The 24,404-nt window shown below is 37.2% G+C and overlaps 1 protein-coding gene and 1 long non-coding RNA gene across 2 annotated transcripts; both read left to right on the top strand.

The window, feature by feature from the left end:
- Nucleotides 1-331: 331 nt before the first annotated feature.
- Nucleotides 332-9,683, top strand: LOC140140625 (uncharacterized). Its single transcript, XM_072162383.1, has 4 exons — nt 332-1,169; nt 1,889-2,929; nt 3,817-3,861; nt 6,976-9,683. The coding sequence occupies exons 1-4, from the start codon at nt 332-334 to the stop codon at nt 9,681-9,683; spliced, it is 4,632 nt and encodes a 1,543-aa protein (XP_072018484.1).
- Nucleotides 9,684-22,515: 12,832 nt separating this feature from the next.
- LOC140140743 (uncharacterized) lies at nt 22,516-24,142 on the top strand. Its single transcript, XR_011857276.1, has 3 exons — nt 22,516-22,752; nt 23,293-23,377; nt 24,053-24,142. It is a non-coding gene; the product is annotated as an uncharacterized lncRNA (long non-coding RNA).
- Nucleotides 24,143-24,404: the final 262 nt, after the last annotated feature.

Genomic DNA, 24,404 nt, shown 5'->3' with positions numbered 1-24,404 from the left:
GGTAATTTTCTTCTTGGACGCTATATGCCATGTGAGAAATTTAGGTGTTTAAAATTAGGCCAATTGAAATAAATATAACATAATGGGGGAGGGGGGGGGATGCAAAGACTTTTTAGCATATCAAAAGGGATTCGTGTCCTTGTTAATTAGCCTTCCTGTATTCAAGGAAGAGTAAATACTTCTGTCATAGATATAAGGCAGATTGTCTTCATCAAGTGCACATTGAGCCTTTCCCCATTATCATCAAATAAATTTGAATAAATTGATTATTTACAATTAAATAAAAAATGTTATAACACCCATGGTTCTCTATTCCATTTTGCAGTTCAATATGTCAAATCCTTATTCACCATATTCTACTATTGGAACCAAACGCCGAAAGCTAGATGTACCAAGCCACACTCACCAATCCACACCCATATCCATACTACCAGATGCCACGGCCCAAGCTGAAGCCAGCAGTAGAGATGATTCTGGTGAAGCGCATGATGTAGGCCTACCAAGCCACACTCACCAAACCACACCCATATCCATACTACCAGTTGCCATAGCCCAAGCTGAAGCCAGCAGTAGAGATGATTCTGGTGAAGCACATGATGTACCAAGCCACACCCACCAAACCACACCCATATCCCTACAACCAGATGCCACGGCCCAAGCTGAAAAAGCCAGCAGTAGAGATGATTCTGGTGAAGCACATAATATACCAAGCCACACCCACCAAACCACACCCATACCCCTACTACCAGATGCCACGGCCCAAGCTGAAGCCAGTAGTAGAGATGATTCTGATGAAGCACATGATGTACCAAGCCACACCCACCAAACCACACCCATTTTCCTACTACCAGATGCCACGGCCCAAGCTGAATCCAGCAGTAGAGATGATTCTGATGAAGCACATGATGTACCAAGCCACACCCACCAAACCACACCCATATCCATACTACCAGATGCCACGGCCCAAGCTGAAGCCAGCAGTAGAGATGATTCTGATGAAGCACATGATGTACCAAGCCACACCCACCAAACCACACCCATTTCCCTACAACCAGATGCCACGGCCCAAGCTGAAGCCAGCGGTAGAGATGATTCTGGTGAAGCACATGATCGTTGTATAATGCAGCTTGCAGACACTCCTCATCCTGGTGTCACAACGTCCTCAGCAGGTAATTTTGCGTGCATAATTTTTGCATTTTTTGGCTTTTGACTGTTTAGCTTGTTTTAAATTTCACTTCCTCCCGTAGGCATATTCAAAAATGGACTATTTTCACGCCGCTTATATTTCAGGGTAGAGTGAGCCCCCCCCCTCTTGACAAAAAATGAAAGAGTAAAGTGCCCCTCTAACAAAAAATGAAAGAAAATCAAAAAGGCAAAGGAACAGAAAACAGGGCAAGGAGCCTGTTTCTGTTTCCCACCAAAGTTCACCCCGATTAAGGGCCACATTATCCTCGACATTATCCCAATCAAGTCCTTTTTGGAGGCGCAAAGACTTTTACACACACAGTCTCTCTGAAAAGATCCGCTATAAGTATATATCCCACTGATAATACCGGGTCAAAATGATGCAAGCGGATTTTCTCCGTCTTTGTCCCCGAATTTTTGTTATTATCCGCCCTACATCCGCCTCCTTGACCAAGAAAACTGGCTATGCCCCTGGATAGGATGATAAACCAGGTTGATACAACACAAAGACTCTGAATTCATTTTCAAGCATGCTGTCAAAAAAACAAGATGATGCTTCACTGGTTTGAAACTAAATATTTACTCTTTTCATTTTTTGTTTTGTTTCGTTTTGTTTTTTGATGAGAAAAAAGCTAGGTATTATTTTAATTAAAATTATGTTGTTGTTGTTTTCCTTTATTTCTTCCTTCAAACCATACAACAGCAAACATGGAAAGGCAATGCCAAGATATCAACCCTGAAGCAAGCAATATTGATCTACATGTAGCAAGCAATATTGATCTAACTGTAGCAAGCAATATTGATCTACCTGTAGCAAGCAATAGTGATCTACCTGTAGCAAGCAATAGTGATCTACCTGTAGCAAGCAATAGTGATCTACCTGTAGCAAGCAATAGTGATCTATCTGTAGCAAGCAATAGTGATCTACCTGTAGCAAGCAATAGTGATCTACCTGTAGCAAGCAATAGTGATCTACCTGTAGCAAGCAATAGTGATCTACCTGTAGCAAGCAATAGTGATCTACCTGTAGCAAGCAATAGTGATCTACCTGTAGCAAGCAATAGTGATCTACCTGGAGCAAGCAATAGTGATCTACCTGTAGCAAGCAATAGTGATCTACCTGTAGCAAGCAATAGTGATCTACCTGTAGCAAGCAATAGTGATCTACCTGTAGCAAGCAATAGTGATCTACCTGTAGCAAGCAATAGTGATCTACCTGTTGCAAGCAATAGTGATCTACCTGTAGCAAGCAATAGTGATCTACCTGTAGCAAGCAATAGTGATCTACCTGTAGCAAGCAATAGTGATCTACCTGTAGCAAGCAATAGTGATCTACCTGTAGCAAGACATAGTGATCTACCAGTAGCAAGCAATAGTGATCTACCTGTTGCAAGCAATAGTGATCTACCTGTAGCAAGCAATAGTGATCTACCTGTAGCAAGCAATAGTGATCTACCTGTAGCAAGCAATAGTGATCTACCTGTAGCAAGCAATAGTGATCTACCTGTAGCAAGCAATAGTGATCTACCTGTTGCAAGCAATAGTGATCTACCTGTAGCAAGCAATAGTGATCTACCTGTAGCAAGCAATATTGAACTACCTGTAGCAAGCAATAGTGATCTACCTGTAGTTCTTAATCAAACGTATGTGTCTGGTAACCAACCCAGATCTGGGGGAGATATGTACAACATAGAAGGGGATGCACATATACATATTCATGAAGCTAGTACAGCCCTTATTGATGGTGAGTTTTATTAGTGAAAATTTTTAATACAATTTTAACTTTTGGAACAGCATAGGCGTTAATCCCAGGAGGGTGATGTGTTTGATAATTAAAGCCGATTGGCCCCCTATATTTCAAGCCGAATTGGCGCCAATTGGAACAGTTATCTTCATGAACAAAAGTACTGAGTATTTCTGAACGTAGCCAGTCGAAATTTGGAAAATGATCTTCCGATCAAGAGAAGATTTTAAGAGATGTCCTCTTTGTTTGGAAAAATCATCAATTGCAAGTGGAGAAGATGTGTACCAAGGAAATCGCAGGGATCTGCACATCGCCACCCTCATAACAAAACTGCCTAAGTCAATCTTACATGTTTCTCATTTGCAATTTTGATTTTCTGAGTAATAAACCCATAGTTTATCAAATTTCCAGCCGCATTCTTCATTAACTTGTGTAATACATCTCTGTGATGTATTCGGCCGGAAAATTAAAATTGCGAATGAGAAACATGTAAGAATGACTTAGGCAGTTTTGTTATGAGGGTGACGAGTCATGCTGTTTGATATGTACAAAATTGCATGCGGATGGAGTTAGTAAATGCATGGTAATGTGATGTGATCTGTGAAAACCCTTCACATGTCACATTATCATATATTATGGTTTCAAGGTTTCATAAAGAGACATAGCACCCCTAAAGTATAATTGTGAAACCATCCGTAGCTCTCAATCTTAAAGTGGCTCTTACTTATTTTTGTATGGCTATAAACTAGCTATGGAGCATGCAGATCCTCTGAAATGCATTAATGGAATATCCCTCAAAGCTGCTGTGGTTTAAATCTTATCATGTTCCCTTTTTATATATTCTTTTAGAAATCTATATAAAATTATTTTTTTCTCTCCATCCACAGAATTGATGAACAGACAGGATTGTCAAACTACAAAGAAATGTACAGGTAAACTTGAAATGAAATGTAGTGGTTCTTTTTCACAAAATTATCTTTGCCCAGGGTATCTTTGTAAATTGTAGTCTTGGTGAAGCAGAACCCCTGTCCCTCTTCCACCATGCATAGAGAGATCATCATTAGAGCAACAGTACATAATTCTGTTAAATTTGTGTTTTGTGCCTCCTTCTCAATCATTACATAAAATAATATTAGTCTTTGATACAAATTGCTATATGTCTCCAAGCAGGTTTCACAAACGAATGCAGAATGCATCTTTTAAAAAAAACTTAATGTTGAATTAAGATGTCATTTGCCAGTGTTCAAAAGTGCACAGCATAAAACCGTGTTTCATTTACACAATACTTGTTGAAGTACAAACTACATATAGTATTCCTTTCAGTGGTGGTGGCACACAAACATTTTAAGAAACATTAATTAAATATAATTAATAATATAACACCATTCAATTTGGTTAAACAAAAAGAAAATCCCTGAATAACTGGGAAATATGCATACTAGGGGGGGCGAGGGTACTTAGTAAAAGTAACCATACAAGGAGATATGCTGCAAACGTGGCTCGCATTTCAACTATTTGGTACATCAGTGGGTCGACTTTTAAATTTTCCAGCGGTACATTGATCCTCACCAAAATTTAACTTGGGCACCTTCTTGTAAACATACATAATATGGAAGGGTAGAAATACTTTTTTCTAAATTACTTGTTAAGTGGAATGGTGGTGCGGATTTGACCATCAGATTAAAAAAAAAACCTTTAAAAAGGGATGGACCGGGACAGTATTGATTCCATGTGAAGTATGAGTAATGCTTTTGATATATTCTTTTCTTTGATAGTATTTGATGGCAAGAGATGGTCTGAAATTATATTTGGGACATAAAATATAATGATGTACGTGTAATTGATGATAAATTAAAGAAATCATTCTGCAAACATATCGGTAATCTTCCTTTAATATTCTGCAAGTTGCGCTATTACCTGCGGTCAGTTGATGTTATTGTTTTGAAATTAGAATATACAATTACAAGTATTGTTCAAGTAATTATCTATGCTATCCTGTATCGTTTTATGGATAAAAGTTTTTAGGTCCTACCTATAATATGGGCATAATTTATAAATGTAGGCCTATAGTTTTGAACAATGTACCCATTTGACATGCACTTATAGAAAATAAACAAATTATTGTCTTAATTTATTAATTATAAATAAAATGACACTTCATAAAATTACATTCAACATGATGAAAATGATTGAAGAGAAAACACACAATGTAGAGTAGGTAAGATTCCATGTGCATAGCTTCGCAGGAGTTTTGGACTAACAATCAACACAATCAGAAAAATACAGTATAAAAGTGAAGATTGTATTTGTAGTCATGGTAGGGAGTAATCAGTCCTTTATGTGCTTGACACTATCTAGTATATATATAGTAAACTATACATTGCGAATTAATATAAAATATAAAATGTCCATGATGTAAGGTGAGTTTATATAGCGAATAAACTAAAAACTGCAATGTATTTCTTAATATTAATAATAGGCATAGGTAAAAAGCAGAAAAGACAAAAAGACGAACCAATTTGGAGTAATGAATGAAACATGATGTTTCAGTGTGCATGTTCTCATTATTGATGGTTTGGAGGACTGTCATGTACATTGGATGTAAGCGTGATCCTAAAAATGCCTTTTACGGTGACCCAAACTAATTACAAGACCTCTTCTACATTGAGGCTGGCTTTCCCTTTTAAAGGGAATTTTTACTAGTGCACGGGTGTCCAATTTATGCAAAGATAGTTTGTAGTCCGATGGTATAAATAGTGAAAGAGACTAGACCCTCATTATCTACCAGGTTCACTCACAGTCTCATGCTGCTATGCTAGCTGCAAGTTAAACCCAGTGGCGGTAGTACATGTAATACTAATAGCGTGTCCCGACCTCGACCATGGTGACCTTTGACTATGGCAGTCTCTTTAACTTGGTAAGCCCAAGTGAAACTACACATGAAAGAGTTCTCAAGGTGAATGCTGTAACCGTCAGAGCGACTGACTTGTAACAATTTAACAACGTTTAATTTCATTCCTAAAAAAATTAAACAACCTGTTAATTTTTCATCATTGTTTCAACACAAAAATTCCCTTCACAAACACTTTAATGTTTACACGTTTAAACATTATCAAAACAACTTGCTCCAGGTCCACCTACGAATTCTATCTTATTCATATTCATTTAATTCCGAATAATACGTACCGGGCCAGCTCATGCTGGCCCGGTCCAAAAAGCCTCGTTGTTCTGTTAAAATAACGATGTCGCCTGTGTTGTATGAGATGATAGATGCACAACAGCAGCTAAAACAATACCTTCCCATTCTCAATCTTAAACATCTTTAAAATATTATGAAAAGGGCATTTCATGATCCACAGCATCATCCCCCCAAGTTGAGATTTTCATACCACTGGAAACCTCTAGCTACATAATGTTTATGTACCAACAATTTCTTGCAGATTAATTTGTTTCGCAAAAATATCGTCAAATTTAAATTTTGTTCTGGTGTACCAGAACGAAATTACAACACTGGCCTAGCAGTGTTATTATTGGTAATACACATAATCATGCATAACTCGCAAACGCAAAATAGGAATCAACTGAAATTTTGAGAATAAGCTTTTTTTGTAAATATCTACTGAAAAATGTCATAAAAAGCGGATGCTAGGATCACGAAATCCTCCTTTAAATAAGTATACCAAATTTGTAAATCCTACATTTTACAAGCAATTACCTACGGCTTGGAATCTATCAGTCTCATTGTTGCTATGCGTCTCTGATTGGTTCAAATAGCGTATACATCTATATAATAGTCGATGTGCACACACAGAACCATGTTATATTGTGTCATATAATATGACTAAGAACCAATAAGATTGCAGGAACTTCCTCTAAAGTGTTTAAGAATCAGTATTATAAAACGGTTAGAGGTATACATGCATGCATTGGTATTTTCCAACCGTGGGCACGTTTATCCATAACATACTACATATTACTCTGTTTCCTGAATAAATAGAAATTAGGTACAAAGAAGAATTGTTCTCATATTTAATTTTTTAATGCAGGAGAATCTTGTCTATTTGATTTGGATGGATGCAAACAAGAGCTCATCAAATTCTACAAGCATCAGATGAGCAAGATTCAACTCTTACCTTGGTGTGACGAGTCAAGGGCTATGGATGAAATATATGTCAGCCTCGAGTTGGAAGAGAAAACATCAATGATACAGCACAATGAAGATCTTGTTACTCTGACAACAGCAGAAGGGCAACCAGCAACAAGGGTATTAGTAAAAGGTGTAGCTGGAAGTGGAAAGTCAACTTTGCTAGCCAAGCTTGCTTATAGCTGGGCACAGCAAAAGTCAGACTCCTCACTCTCCAACTATGATCTTGTTTTTATCATAACCTTACGTGAGCTTCACAGAGATAACAGCCTTGTCGATGCCATTTTTGAGCAGATACTAGCTGATGATACCAATGTATCTAAGAATGAATTACAAGCCTTTCTTGAAAAGAACCCTGATAAGGTTATTATCCTTCTAGATGGATATGATGAATATGCTCATAGTGTAGATCAAACAAGTGCAAAGAATGGCATTGACAGAATTTTACAATATAGGTTGCTACGTGATTGCCGTGTTATTTTGTCAACTCGTGCACACAAGCATTTAGGTCAATATCAAATGAAGTATGTGTCTGTGAACCTGACTGGGTTTTCTCCTGAAAATGTAGAATTGTATATGACAAGATTCTTCCATGGAAACAATGAGATGGTTGAAGGTCTGAAGAATAGATTAAAAGAATCCCAAATTCTTACTTCCTTGTCAACCATACCAGTGATATTAATGTTGATGTGTCTTCTTTGGGAAGATGAACAAAAGTTACCAGAGGCACAATCAGAGTTGTATCACAATTTTGTTTTATATTTGTGGAGGAAACATTGTATCAGAAACGGAAAACAAGATCAAAGTGACTCTGATGCAGAGTTCATCAAAGCTATTTCTGAACTTGGACAAACAGCTTTTGAAGGACTCTGTCTCAAGGAAACTTTGAAAGATGAAAAACTTGTGTTTTCTGAGAACAATTTTACTCATTCACAATTCCAATTAGGGTGTGAAACAGGATTGCTTACAAGAGAGAGGTTCAGATCAAAACTGAACACGATTAGTTCTGTAACATTCCTTCACAAATCTTTCCAGGAATACTGCGCAGCAAAATACTTGGCTGATTTGTTTGAGACAAACCCTGATCAGTTTCATTGCACTTTGATGCAAATAGATTCATGGGATTTATTGTTGAGTAAAATGGAATTACTCAAGTTCTGTTGTGGTGTAGTTGATCGGGCAGGCAGAATTGACATAATCCTTCATGCAATACATCTGTTCAAATTGAACACAGATAGCATGAATGATCATGTTCACGTTGGTGCTCGTATAATTACCTTCGTAGATGATACAAAGAAAGACCTACTCCCTATTCTCAACTTATTATATGATAGTCAAATCACCCCCGGTCATGGTGAGTTAGAGACAACTCAACATCATGACCAGGTTTATACAGATAGTACAATGCTTCCTCGTGATGAGCAGCAGCAATCACCAGGAGGGATGTTATCCCTTGGCCAAGCAGTGAAATCCCTCTTTTCAAAGGGTAAATTGAGAGTGCTTAGTAAACCTCCCCAGTCAATGCCAATATTTCACAATTTTGTCATGTCTGCATTTGGATTGCTGTCACTGTCCAAAATCAAATCGGCTTCTTTTGAGTATGACCTCTCTGTTGCACCTCTAGATGTAGTTACAGGTGCATTGCAGTGTATGCCTGTTATACAGGATGTTTCTATTAATCATTGGACAGATTATACTAAAAGTCATAAGGCTTTTAAGGTAGACCATCACATGAAACTACTGGGTGAAGCATTGTCTTCATTATCCAGACTTGGTACAATATCATTTAAAGGAAAAATCGGAACATGTACTGACATTCACACCATTGTGCATAGCTTATCTCTATCCTCATACTGTCCACACTACACCCACATCGAATTTGACAGTGCAACATTTAACATCACTCATATGGCACATTTACTGTCTAAGACCATGCATCTCAAGGAACTTAACTTATTTGAGAATGAAATGACTCCAAGTGATGTGATGTCTCTATTAGATGCTATACAAAGCAACCTTGAATACTTGTCATTGAATGTCAATCATGTTGGTGAGGCAATAGGACACATTGATCACATCATGACACCTCACCTGCAAAAACTTGAACTTCGTACAGCCAGCCTAAATGAAGAACACATCACAATATTGAGTGAATCCCTTCCGAAGGCAACCAATCTACAAGTTCTTATTTTGTCCTGTAATACTGTAGGAATGGCTGCAGCACCTCTTGCCCAGCAACTACAGTATTGCCCCAAGTTGATGGAATTGTGGTTGGCCGATGCAGATATTCCAGACCAAGGCATCATTGAAATAGCCAACAGGTTTGTTTTCTTACCAAGTCTCTCTTTGCTTGATCTGTATGGCAATGATGCAGGAAATGGTGGTATTCATGGTGTTTTCAAACATTTACAAAACTTGCCCAAGCTAAAATGGTTGAGTATTAATGCTACCATTGACAATCAGTGCAGTGCTCTTGTAAAGGATTGTCTTAGTGCCATTGATAAGACAGTTCCTGATACTAAAGGACCCCATCATATTTGTGTGGTTATATCTGAGGATAAAGCTCAGTTACTCATCAAAGCAGCAAGTAAACATGCTAATCAAAACTAACCACATTATAATATTATGAAATACATACACTGTATCAAACATGATGCATAGGGGCGTTATAAGCCTCTTGATGGTCCATGAAGGAAATACCCACATATGCTTGACAGTGATGTGTAAATTCTCACGTAGAAGAATTCTAGCTGCTACCTTCCATGGAAATCCCCAGCTGACTTAGGCACCAACAGAGTCTGCATCATCAGCTGACTAAGACAGCTTCTATGAGTCCTCAGATCACATGACCCAAGTGAAGACCCATAACATACATGATCCATGTCATTGTTGGTGACTTCAATGCCAGAATTGGCATTGAAGTCACCAGGCCATGGTCAGGCCAGGCCATGGACAGGCCATGTAATTTCTTGAATAAACAAATACCAATGGTGAGAGATGACTGAATGAGATTACAAGTGCTATCCCAGCAAACACAAAACGTTTTAAAAACATTTTAAACAGATTTGCATTTTGGGGTTTGATTTTGGTAAAAACATTTTAATATTAATGTCAGGTTATATTAAGGTCATGACAACGTTTTAAAACGTTTTGTATGAAAACTCACTACAACAATATTATTAAAATGATTTCAAAATGTTATTGTAAAATATTTTTTGCAAACAATTTTTACCAAATATTTTGTCAACACATAAATAACATGTTAGAATATTTGCATTCAGTTATCAAAAATGTTTTTTTTAAAATTATGTAAACGTTTTTACCCTATATAATGACAATGACGATGATGACTGATGATGATGATGACCATCATATTGATGACACTGATGCATGATGATGATGATGATGATGATGACTGATAAATGATGATGGTCCCTGGTGATGATGCCTATGTTGATGTTGTTGATGATAATGATGATTGCGATGATGACCATCAAAATGATGATGATTGATGATGATGACCATCATATTGATGACAATGATGCATGATGATGATGATGATGATGATGATGACTAATTAATGATGATTTTCCCTGGTGATGATGCCTATATTGATGCTGTTGATGACTGATGATAATGATAATGAGGTGCATGAAATATGAAGCTGAAGATCCTAATGGTGATGGTTTGATAGATGTCATTATCTTTTGTTTGAATTTTGATGATGACCGTCGTATTGACTGATAAAATGTGCTGAAGGCTTGTTCATGTTGATTTGCTGATGATGACATCATGTTAATGTTTTGATAACAATGATTGATGATGATAATGATGATGACGATAATGATGATTATCGATCATTATGATGACTTGGACCCCCAGTCACACCAAAGAAATTCAATTGATTAGTTAATCTTCATTACTGTAAAAGCCATTTGCGCCACAGCGACGCCCTCAATTTTTTGTTGAATTTCTTTTGTCTGCATTATTGTAATGCCCAATGGTGTACTAAAATACCATGTGAAAGACTAAACCTGAAGTGCTTTAATTACAGTAAAATTTAAGTTTTTATATTAAAACCGAAGATATCCGGTTTTATTCAGAGTTCATCGATCGAGTGGTGGCTAAACAAATCGCATGCATATGTATAATTGTGACATATAAACTGTGTGCATATCGCTCTTCATCGTACGTCTTGACGGACGTATAAACTGTGCATATCGCTATGTGTCTTTCGTCTTGTTTGTTCGTCCTAGCTGTGTGGAGCTACGCCACTATTCATGATAATAATATGATCGGCAAGGTTATACACGCATGTTGTAGACGCTGGGATGAAGTAGCAATTTTCTTCATTTCATTTCATTTGTTTTACTCGAAATTAATAGGAGACAATGTGATCATGCAGTGAAAACTTAAGATTTAAATAGGATTCAAACCACACATTATGGCTTTAAAGGGGGGTAACCCTATCAGTTTCAGACATGGATTGTCTTCAAACTTACATACAATTTCAAATATTGTCCCCTTTATGCATCTATGTGAGAAAACGAGAACATTTTTAGCGTAAAAGTGAATAATTAGCACAATTAGTAAGCCAATATGTTGGTACGCACGAATTGCATTGTGGTCCGGCATCCAGAAACAACACTCCCGTCGAGTGCTTCGCCATATACCACTACGCTCATCATTCGTGTGACAAAATATCTCATTCTTTTTATTTTAATTTGACCCTGATACATTTCCTTTTAATTTTGTATATTATCATCACGTACATTTTACACTTATCTTTTATTTTAGGATTTGTTTTAATGAAAAAATGGGTTTTTATAATATTTTAATTAATTAATTAATTAATTTTATAGTGGGGACATTTTTTCTCATATTTTTTTTCATAAGGTCTTGTTTTGTATTTATTTCATCCCTTATGTATTTCCGTCGTGCGAATTGGCATTGGAGTAATACGGCTCTTATTCACGGAATCATTTTTTCCTACCCAGAATGTCGAAGGTGGTTACCAGTATAGCCTGTTTGTTTCTTGATTTCTCCGAAAATACATCAAATTGGATCGTCAAATTTCAGGATGGTAATGAGAAAAATATAATCTATTAAATGATACCAAAAACTCATCAACTATGAGAAAAATCGGGGGGATGATGCTGTCGATCGGGTCACGGACCTTTAATATATGAAGTTGCTTTTAAAATGAAAATCGAAGATACAGCCTGTTCAACTAAATACAACGGGGACATAAATATGAGGGCTTTGTTATGGACGCCTTATACTTCTAATGCACTACTGTGCTAACTTTCTTAGTATTTAATTACTAGTAGTACATAATTCAGATTTGACTATGATGTATTCAAGTTTGGTAATATGCTTTGTGGTTTAAATATTCTTTCAAGACATGTAGCCTATATATTTTGTTCTTGATTCCAAAGATTTAATTTTGGTATTTGTGCCCGTGCATCATGTCCAATACATGTGAGATGACAAAGACCTGCATTTAGACCGCAAAAGAATTATGGTACCGGTTATTGCCACCTCTGTCATAATACGAACCAGCAACCAATTATAGCTGCATCTTTAGCTTTTAGTTGAAATCGGTCAAGACAAAGTGATCCAAAATTTCAAGGAAGATGCAAATTCAAAAGTTGCAGTTTGTTCCATTGGATGCTCTATTGGTATGTACACAAAGCATAATCGAACAAGAGAACAAGCGCCATACTTTCCATTGATTATAAAATTAAAATGCAACTTTTGATTTCATTTCTTCCTTGGGTTTTAGATCACCACCATTTCTTTAATTCTCAACCGATTTCAAGAAATGATATGTCTTAAGTCAGACCTAAAGGATACAGGTACGTATTGGCTGCTGGTTTTAAATTTGACATAATTTGTCTTGAATTGATGGGGGTGATCATAACTTAGGCCAATAGTATTATTTTTAACCTGGAAATTTTTTGTAACAAGCTGATTTTTTCTGGAATAGGTCCAGAAATATGTGAAGAATCACGGATAAAAAGTCCCCGCAAATCCCCTGTGGGCGTTTTTCAAAATCCAAGATGGCGTCCAAAATGGCGTCCAAAATGGCCGCCATTTTCATATTTTTTCATAATTTCCTAACTATACTAGCTAGAAACACAAATAAGGTATCCAAACATATGTTTTGAGGTATGAGGAATATTTATAAATCCATATTAAGATGATTCAACCCTTGCAAGTGTCCAAAATGGCGTCCAAAATGGCCGCCATTTTCATGTAAGGTATCTAACATGTTTTGAGGTATGAGGAATCTTTATAAATCCATATTAAGATGATTCAACCCTTGCAAGTATCCGAAATCCAAAATGGCGCCCCAAATTTGCCGCCTTTCCGAAGCCCGGATTTTCAAAATCAAAAAGTCAATTTGAAACCAAACTAGGCGGGCATCTGGAGCCATACGATTTGGATGAAAACTCCAACTATACAAACCAAACTCAATTGGCTAAAGATGGCAACAGATTGAAAATTTGTGGTTGAAGAGGTACGGTGCTCCAGTTCTGAAATTCTCTAAAGTTCATCAGCCGGCTCTGTGCCTTCCACAGCTGTTATCGCTGTTTCACTTTCATTGTCCTCTATGATGATTGGTACAGTGTTGCAATAAGTATGGCCACTGCATTTTCTGCACATTGTTGTACAGTGAAGACCTAGTTTCTTACAGCTTTATGTCATAGTGTTGCATCTATCAGGCTTACATCCACAAGACACCATGTGACGGTACTCAAGTGAATCATAGTTGCTGGCCCTATAAAGCTAAAGGATGACGCCTTCACTTTATTTCTGTACCGGTACCTCATCATGCGTACTCGTACTGTTCGGAAAGGTCCCGATGAAGTAATCTTTGCCGTTTTTATGTACCATGTTGAAAGGGTTACGCTTTCATAGGCGTAGATCCTGGGGGATGGGGGGATTTATCCCCCCAATATTTTGCCAGGGGGATGGTCCATACAATCATCCCCCCCCCAATGTTGACGCCTGATAATGGGTTTCTGAACAAATTAACCTCATATTTGCCCATTTTAGCCCCAAAAGTGCAAATTTTCGCGCGCTTCGCGCGCATTTAATCTACTTTTACACCATATTTCATCAGTTAAGCTTCAAAATAGCAAAAATTTTCGCGCGCTTCGCGCCCATTTATATCATAAACTAATTCAGTCGCCAAAGGGTGCTCCATCTCAGTGCTGCTGTTTAGCACACAGGTGATTTTATTAAACAAGAGACTTGGATTCACCTCTACCTGTTGTCCTCTGGCGGTCACCGTTTTGTAGTCCTAATGTATGATCCCATTGTTGTAACCTTGTCATTTCGGCGTAGTAAAACATTTGTGAACTTCTTGCCCGTCATATCTGATGCTGCCTTACTACCAATTCCAACAGCTCTGTCACAGTTTACAGATTCACCTGCTACGATCCCAGTTGACACAGACATGAGCTGATTAGCCTCATAACCAGCAAATGGTAGATGAGCATTTAACCAGCCTTCAAAAATGCTGCGATCCTTGGTGTCTCTTGCCTGTGAACTCTGTCGTAGATCTTTGTGTTGCTCTGTTGTGCCAGTGTGAACTCCAGTGAACTGCTCCAATGCGTCACAGATAGGAGCACATCGAGAAAGAAGAGCATGAACCCACTTGATCAACGTGTTGTCTGTAATGCCCCATCCATGTGCCATTCCTCCTGATGTTTTCAATGTCCGCATCAAGAACTGCTCTATGGTCTGGTCTAAAAAGTTGCCACCCCAGAATGCCCTGTTTGGTCTCAAATTGACTTTTTGATTTTGAAAATCCAGATCCGGGATTTGGAAAGGCGGCAAATTTTGGATTTCGGATACTTGCAAGGGTTGAATCATCTTAATATGGATTTATAAAGATTCCACATACGTCAAAACATATGTTTAGATACCTTACTTGTGTTTCTGGCTAGTATGGTTGGGAAATTATGATAATAACATGAAAATGGCTGCCATTTTGGACGTCATCTTGGATTTTGGACACTTGCAAGGGTTGAACCATCTTAATATGGATTTATAAATATTCCTCATACCTCAAAACATGTTTGGATACCTTATTTGTGTTTCTAGCTAGTATGGTTGGGAAATTATATGAACAAATATGAAAATGGCGGCCATTTTGGACGCCATCTTGGATTTTGAAAAACGCCCACAGGGGATTTGCGGAGACTTTTGTCAGTGAAAGTACGCATGTTCCTACACCTATTCCTGAAAAAAACAGCTTGTTACAAAAAAAATTCCACCTATTTGGCTATTTATGAGCTAATACTATTGGCCGAACTGGTGCCTCAACTCTTTTGCACACTGTACTTGGATATACAAAGCCTAATCTGATTGAGCCATTCCAGAAAATAGACGCACACCCCCTGCAGAGGAGTTCGGATTTCCGGACTTTTTGTCCAGTCATGATTGTTGGAAATCCAGACTTTCAAAGTATCTAAATACGAAAAAAATTAAATAAAAAATAGTTCAAAATCGAAAATCCTAAATTTAAGAGGCTCATTTCGGGATATTCATTGATTTTGTACACATTTTATTGCATTTTCAAGCTTTTTCAAGTAACCATGGTGACATTGGCAACTGGAATTCCAGTCGTTTTCAGGAAGCAAAGCTGGAAAATCAGACATTTCTTTTATTGAAAATGTCCTCCTAGGGGTGTGCACCTAATATCTGGAATAGCCCATTAAAGGTTTAAGGAATCTAATGAATCTGTAAATGTCATTTAAATGTATATGTTTAAAGTTTTTCATTAGAATATGTGGGGGGGCAGGGAGGGGGGTTACAAGCGGACATACTTGCTAACTAGGGTTGTTGAATAGGTTCATTTGGAAGCTATTTAGTTTGTTGACTAAAATAAATATTTCCATTTTGCTTGATAAATCCAAGTGAATTTTCACTCACTACAATATTTTGTTCTTCACAAAGAAGGACTTCATCGGGTACTGATATACAGGCTGGATCAAAAAGATTGGTACCCATCAGAATTGATGCTTATTGAAAAGCCTGTTTCTTCCAAATGCAATGTAGGATCTTCTTGAAATGACCATAATTTATAGTTATATGATTGTTTGTCACATTCATCAACAAATTATGTTGATCCTATGTTGCATTTTGATGTGGCAGTGATGTTTATATCACTGAAAACTGATGGGTACTAATCATTTTGATACAGCCTGTATGGTCATCTGATCCACTTTCCCAGGAAACTGGTTTCCGGTACTTCTTAGTCTCTTTTTTAGTCTTTAAAAGATTCATCTTGTTTGTTGTTATATCAACCTTTATTCAGGAATGCAAAATACAAAATATAGGCAATGCAAGAATACAAGGAGGAACAAAAACCCAGGACAAAATCTGGACAAGATGCCCAAATTAATGCAGGGTGACATATTATACATTAACAAAAATACACAAGAATATACAAACAAGCAGAACACACCAGGAATACCAAGCAGGACTGAAAGAACCCAACAAAATGGCAGGGCGGCGGGTGCGATCACAAACTGATGTAGGGCTGATCTTCGGAGCCCCAGGCCGGCTCCTGCCTAGCATTCCAGATCGTGTAACTAGACAGGAGGGCCATTTTGCTGAGTTCCTTCATGAATTTCTTGGACGGTTTGGCTCTGCTTTCGAAAAAAATATCTCGACAATCTTCCCAGAATGATAAATACATGATTATAAAAATGTATCATACAGCTTCATACGTACCCCTGAACATGTATACGTCATTGTTTGTTTGAATATATCAATATAATGCTACACACAAATCCACAGTAAACCAGCCAATTACAATAATGGGTGCAGTGGCGTAGCGTGGGGGGGAGGGGGGGCACCGACCATGATTGAGGGCACCGGGTCCAACTGGCACAAGCCGTTTGGGATGGGCGATTCTTTTTCCTTCTATTGATCATGCATAATTCTTTGTTGGGGCTGTTCATTACGTTTTGGTTTTGGAAAGAACCTTCTGTTAAATCATGCATGACTCAATTACAAATCTCTAACTCCCTTTCTTCTTATCTATTGATATTTTGAATAGTGTTTATCTTTCCTTAATAGATTATGATACTAAATGAACAATCAGCTTGGACAGTTCGCACTAGGCCCTACATCTCAGTCATAGGACAATAAAGCTAGCGCCCTGATCGATTCTTCCTGCATATCAATATGCTTCATTTACATTACATTACAGAGATCGGACACTAATCCCAACCATAACAAACCATGTAAACAATGATCACCTATATTACAGGTGATATTACAGGTCTATATATTACAGGATTAGATGAGTAAACTATGATCTATTTGCAAGTTTTATTTTGATTGAGCAGGAAAGATGTGATACTATTTTTTATTATAGTAGTCTAGTTGCCGGCGTCAGGTATACATGGAATGTTTTTTTTATGATGTTGACATGGACGTACTGATCATTATGCATGATGCAAACTTATAGGCGTTGTGCGTTTGGCAATTTGGGAGGGGGTTGGGGTTCAAAATGACCCCATAGGATTATACAATCAAAATTTCGAATTGCTCAAATACCTCTTTCAAATATATCACATTATTTACATAAATAAACAAATCATAAAATCATAAATATAACCATTGCTGGCAGGAGGACTCGAACCAACGATATTGATATCAGCAGTCGAGTCTGATGCTCTACCATTGAGCTATGACAGCATCTAGTGATGAGGGTCGAGTTTTAGCTTATACAGTGTTTGTCTGTGATAATGCCGCCTCGTGAAAGAAATAAATATAAAATCTCAATTTTTAATTTAAATTTATTTGATAATTTTCAGACCTATATTTTCTTTAGAGCAGGGACAAATATTTCCCCTTTAATCCAATTTGACCGCTATATAAGAATCTACTTCTTTTATTACTGATTTAATTCCGCGATTTGTTCCATTAAGCAATATCAAAGATTAATGTCACACATCTCACAACATATATTTAGTTGGCTTAGTGGTCTTGCACAGTGCTATTTAACCGGGAGGTACCGAGATCGATTCCCACCTCTGCCTGCAATTTTTTTTAAAGTCTGGGAAATGATAACCTGACATTCGCCGCTGACATTCGTACTGCAGAAGCGGAGTTATAACTTGTTAAACTTTGCTCCTTCCGTAAAAGGGTACATTATTTTGGCACTACATTATTATTATTTTTTTTTTTTCACATTGCTGGTATTAAATATCAAATGGTCATAATTGGCGGTCACTTCAAATCATCCCCAACTGAACGAGGTTCAGGAATGTCCTCTCATTGTTAATTGTTGGTTAACCCACCACTTGAGAATAAAGGACTATGAATAGGTGCAACAGGATTACCTACGGGATTATCTCAAGGATATAATTCTGTTCTCCCTCCTTTTCTTACATCTTCTCTGATATGTGCTAGTGTCAATGGTTATTGTTAAAAGGCAATAAGGTGTGTAATTGCAATATTTCCTCTGAATAGGAAAGACTCTCTACATCGAGTTATGTATGCTGGTGGTTCGCAATACTGTTATTTAAGAGAAGGTATCCTCCAAATCCAAATCGAAATGTTTTTCAACTTTATTATTAATAAATATTAACACACTTGTATGAGATGTTGACCATGGATGACAAAACATGGATTGGCAAGAGCAACCACTGCTGTGTGCATAATCAAATCGCAAGAATTATTTCAATTTGATTTATGGCCCGGGATTTATACATTTTGATGTAGGGACAGTGCCATTTTTAGTATATTTATACCATACTAGAGCCACATCCCGGGGGGGGGGGGGTCACTCCCATTGTGGCCTGTACACCATCCGCGATAATCAACTTTTGAAAAGCACCCTAAACAAGGATTTAACCCTTGGCTAAAACGACACCCTAAACGGGGATTTTATTCCTTGCATCACATTTTATACCCTAAATTTCATTTCCGCGTATTAGCAATTGCAATTTTACTACCCTTTTTTCCATTTTTTCATGTTTTTGACACCCTAAACACGATACGCGCGTATCGTGCCTATACCCTTTGTACGCGTTTTTATTATCGCGGATGGTGTACAGGCCACAATGGGAGTGACCCCCCCCGGGGGCCACATCGTGGTGATAGTCTACTGATAGACCGTAAATTAAGTTGGGGGAGGAGGACCCTTGACCTTTGACACGACTCCTGCAAAATGTTTCAAACTGTTCCCTGGTGATGAGGTTTGTAGATCGGAGCAACTTTAAATTTGACCTGGGATGACCTTTGTGGGTTTATACTCCCCGAGAGTCGAGGATTATTTTCCGCAAGTTACAGCCCAATCAGGAGCAGCTTTTAATTTGACCTGACCTTTGACCTCGGATGACCTTTGAGGTTTCCCCATGTGTCGGGGATCATTTTCCCCGAGTTAAAGGGTTCATACCACTAAATCCGCCTCTGACTAATGAACAGAGTGAAAGCTGTGAGGGTATCTTGACAGCAGAAGAATGTGTAGGCGCGCTCAATTCTATGGCAAAAAATAAAAGCCCTGGATATGATGGTCTCACGGTAGAGTTCTATCAGCACTTTTGGCCAAAGATTGGTCCCATTGTTGTTACGGCGCTTAATGATGCGTATCTTTCTGGGTCACTTACCACCTGTCAGAATCGTGGCATAATCTCCCTCATTCATAAAGGTAAAGGGCTTCCCAGGATTCCCTTAATAACTGGCGTCCAATTGCTTTGTTGAATATTGATTATAAGATAGCCACTAAAGCATTGGCTGCTCGTATTAAAAACATTCTTCAGTCTGTTGTGAATACTGATCAGAATGGTTTTGTTAAGGGTAGAAGTATACACGAAAATATCCGCCTTATTGAAGATGTTTTAAGATATGTTGATAATAATAATTTACCTGGTGTTATGATGTGTATTGATTTTAAAAAGCATTCGACAGTATAGAACGTGACTTTATATTTTATGCGCTCAGAAAATTGAATTTTGGTTCAATGTTCAGAAAATGGATTTCAGTTATTTTTTCCAATACCACTAATTGTATTATTAATAATGGTCACATCTCAAGTTCCTTTGATGTAAATTGTGGCGTACGTCAGGGTTGTCCGATTTCGCCTTTGATCTTCGTCCTTAGTGTGGAGTTGCTCGCTTGTAAAATTCGTCAATCCAAGCAAATCCAGGGTATTACTTTACCATTTGAGAACTATGAGCGTAAAGAAATTCGCATCTCTACTTTTGCAGATGATACTACCATTTTTGTAAAAGACCCTGAATGTGTTAAAACGGTTATGGATGTATTTGATAACTTTTCAAGATTATCTGGTCTTTCAGTAAATCATGCCAAAAGTGATGCCGTATGGATTGGGTCCTTGAAAATAATAATTTCGGCATCGGAAATGTTAACTGGAAATTAGCGCCAAATAACACTGTTAAAATCCTTGGTGTGTATTTCTCCCCAAGTATCTCAATAAATCATTTGTCTTGTAATTGGGAGGATAAAATGAATAAGATCGAGTGTTCAATCCGTGCATGGAAGATGCGAGGCCTATCAATGGTTGGTAGAAACTTGATCGTGAAAACATTGTTGGCTTCACAACTTTCATACATTGCTCCAGTTGTAGACCTTCCTGAGAGAGTTGTAAAGAAATTAAACACTATGTTTTTTAAATTTATTTGGAATAGAGTGGAAGCGGTGAAGCGGAACACCATTATTGCAGATTATGAAAGAGGTGGTATAAACATATTTCAGGTTGAGATGTTTTCAATGCTTTAAAGATGTCTTGGATCAAAAACTAAACAATTCTAGTCCTGCTTGCTGGAAGAACATTCCACTTTACTATGTCAACAAGTTTGGTTTGGGTATGAATGTGTTTAATTGTAATTGTAGCTTCAACCAAATCAACACTGTATGCAAGAATGTTATTGACACCTTTCCTGTTTTTTATAACAACATGTTTAAAGTCTGGTTCAATACTAAATGTACTTCAAATAAAGCTGACATATCTGATTACTACAATCAAATCATTTGGAACAATGATGCTGTAACTGTTAACAAGAAAACACTTTTCTATAGAGACTGGATTGAAGCTGGCTTTATTTTTATAAAAGATCTTTTTGATGATGATGGTTCAATCTACTCACTTGAGTATTTTAGGCACCGCATTCCACGCACTGGCAACATTCTTTTTCAGTACTTCGCTCTTTGCAATGCTCTGCCGAATGATTGGAAGAATGCACCAATTCTAGACCAAATTAGGACGGAATCAATTGTCTTTAATGCAGTCCCTATAGAAGCCTGTTCTTCAAAGTTTTTTAGACATGCCATGGTTGATAAGATTTATGTTCCACCAATTTGTATGAACTATTGGTGTAGAAGATTCCCCAATTACAATTTTGATTGGGAAAAGATTTGGGGTTCAATACCATGTTGTACCAGTGAGGCCAGACTTATTTCACTTAATTGGAAAATTATTCATAACATTTATCCTACAAAAGTTTTATTATGTAAAATGGGGAAAGAAGATACAAATTTGTGCAATTCCTGTAATGCTGTTGATCATCCAGAGCACTTCTTTTTTCATTGTAATAAGACCTCTCCTATTTGGGAATTTGCTAACAGGGTTATTACACAAAGGCTTGGTAAGAACTTTAGGCTTTCTGTTGAAAATGTTTTATTTAATTATCATAATGACATTACCAGTGATCGGTCAAAATATATCAATTATGTTATATGTGTTGGCAAAATGTGCATTGGCAAATACAGATACGGGGATCATCCTTGTCTTCTGTTCCTCTTTAGGCAGGAACTTCGTATGAGAGGTTTGGTCTGCGATGACTTTAGCTAGTTGATCGCAGATGAACAGTTACTTGGATGACTTCCGTGTCTGTTCTTGGCTCTGTCATTTTGCTTAAATTATTTGTTTGATTTTCTTATTATATACATGTATGTAAATTTGTTTTATAACATCTACTATTATATATGGATTATGTGCAGTGCTATAACTTTTGTTGTTATAATATTTATAGTGTATTTAATGTGAATAAAAGGCATTTTGCCTGACATACTATGTCAAAAGATAAAAAAAACTAAATCCGCCTGTGAAGCGGTTTCCGGTAAGTTTATCACGACTATAGTCCCAACTTTGCATAAAAAATGTGCAAAATCGGTACAATATTAACAATTTTAGTGTTGCAAATCGTGTTTTGCTAGAACTTTTGAAGTTCAAAAATAATTTCACTGTCGTAGTGCACGTTAGTAACCATTGGTTACTGGTTCAAGCCTGGACTCATACACATGTTCCGAATTTTGAAATGCCATAGGCTTTGTGTTGTGATTACTTCGATCAGTGGTTCGTACACAGCAAAAAATAAGGAGTAAAGTGCTACCGACTAAAGTATGTTGATTAAAAAATAGACCAATTATTTACTCATCAACGAGTAAAGACGATATTTGACACAACTCTTTGCCAGAGTAAAAAATGGTCAATGGAAAGAAGTAAAATATTTTAATCGCCACATTGTATTTTACTCAAATCGCGTAGTAAATTCAACACGCGGAGTAAGTTTAATTCGACGACGTATTAAAATTCATGTCATCATGGCGTATAAAAGCGGAGCCGGGATGCGGGTGCAGTGTCTGCTGGTGGAATGGAGTTTGTCAGCAGTACAACCAATGTTTGAAGGTACTAATTTCATTACTATTATTCATAACTTTATGTCCATATACCTATTACACAATTTAGAAATCTTATTGTATGATTTGAACCGGATATAGACAGGTTTTTAAGTTAGTTAAGCTTATCAGTAATTGTCATCGGCTCACCATGCTAGCTGTGTATTTGCGATCGTAACTAATGTACTAGTCTGAGCAACCTCGAAGTACATACGCTGATGTGGACCAGGCCCGGGGACCAGGGGCGTACATGTAGCAAGCGGATAGAGTGGACAAAGTCCATGGGCCCCGAGCAAAAGCAAAAATGAAGTGGATAGGGATCAGGGCTGATAAAGGAGATGTTTAGAAGGCCTCACACTACTCCTTGTCCATATGCCCCAAAGCTCTTGCTACGTCCCTGATCCTGATGTTGACTCGTGCCACATAACTTTTTTTGCAGTTATATGTAGTAGGAGAGTGAAACCATTGCAAAATATCACTTGAAATTTTTTTCCATAGGCAGTTTTCTTTTTCAGTGCATTTATAATATTGATCTATATTTTACTTACAGATCAGATGTGACTTTGGGATTTTGTGCTGCCCTACCTCTTTCCAGGAAAGGTATTGAAGAAAGATGCACGAACGTCAGTCAACAGGTAAATTTCTATCAATAATGTTGCATTTAACTTGCCAATTTCTTTGTGCATTTCAGAATACATGTAGTTCATTGAATGTGTAGTTCATGAAACCTCATATGCCAAAGTGAAAACCACCTAGATAAACCCTTATCCTCACCGACAGGTGTTGGCTATCGTGAACTTTGAATAATCAACCGCGAATCTTATAATTATAATCTTGTTTACCATTTCTGTAAATTTTTGTCTCCTAAAGTTTGTGTCCCCTTGAAAATAGCATTGCCCGCTATCACAGGAATAATAATATAATAATTATAAAGATATTTTAAATATTTGCAAAATCGCATGAAAGTAGAAATGCCAATGCAATGGGTGATTACAATGTAAATTACATGTAAATATGTCATATTTGCTTTAATATTTCAAGAATTTCAGCAAGAGTTTTCATTTTGGTTATATACCATCTGACCAATTATAGACAGTTTAAAAATAAGACATGCATAAATTTAGTTATTTGTGTTTTAAACCTTCCATCTGCTTCATCACTTTCGAGTACCAAACAAATTTTGATTTATGGTTGATACAATGAAAAGGTGGTGGATTTTCTATTTCAAGGCAGCTTTATTTCACTTGAATAGTCCCAATCCATGAAATTAATGTCCTTTATTACATTTTCTTTTATTTTACATGTTTCAGGAAGGCACAGCTTTGGACTGGTTCCTCGCCAACTTTACTGGACGCACGCTGCCATTTAATATATATACTTGTGAAGCAAGTTGAATCCAGAACTGTGTTTTTATATAAATGGATTGGCAAGCTTTTTCAATGCGCAACAGTGATGAAAGTTGTAGAACTTGTGGACAAGATATACCAAATCCTTCACATACAATGACTTAGCATATCCAGTACAGGCTGATCACTGCTATTTGGCAGTTCCTGGACACTATATCAGCTCCTAAGAACCTGGTAGCATTAGACAATTCTTGAGTGTTAAAACATAATGAAGTGAAGACTTAATTTCTGTCCCATTTAAAACACTCAGCATCTA

This window comes from Amphiura filiformis, chromosome 19 (assembly GCF_039555335.1).
Source record: "Amphiura filiformis chromosome 19, Afil_fr2py, whole genome shotgun sequence".
Lineage (NCBI taxonomy): Eukaryota > Metazoa > Echinodermata > Ophiuroidea > Amphilepidida > Amphiuridae > Amphiura > Amphiura filiformis.
The sequence above is the reverse complement of the archived record's forward strand: the minus strand, read 5'-3'. Positions and strand labels throughout refer to the sequence as shown.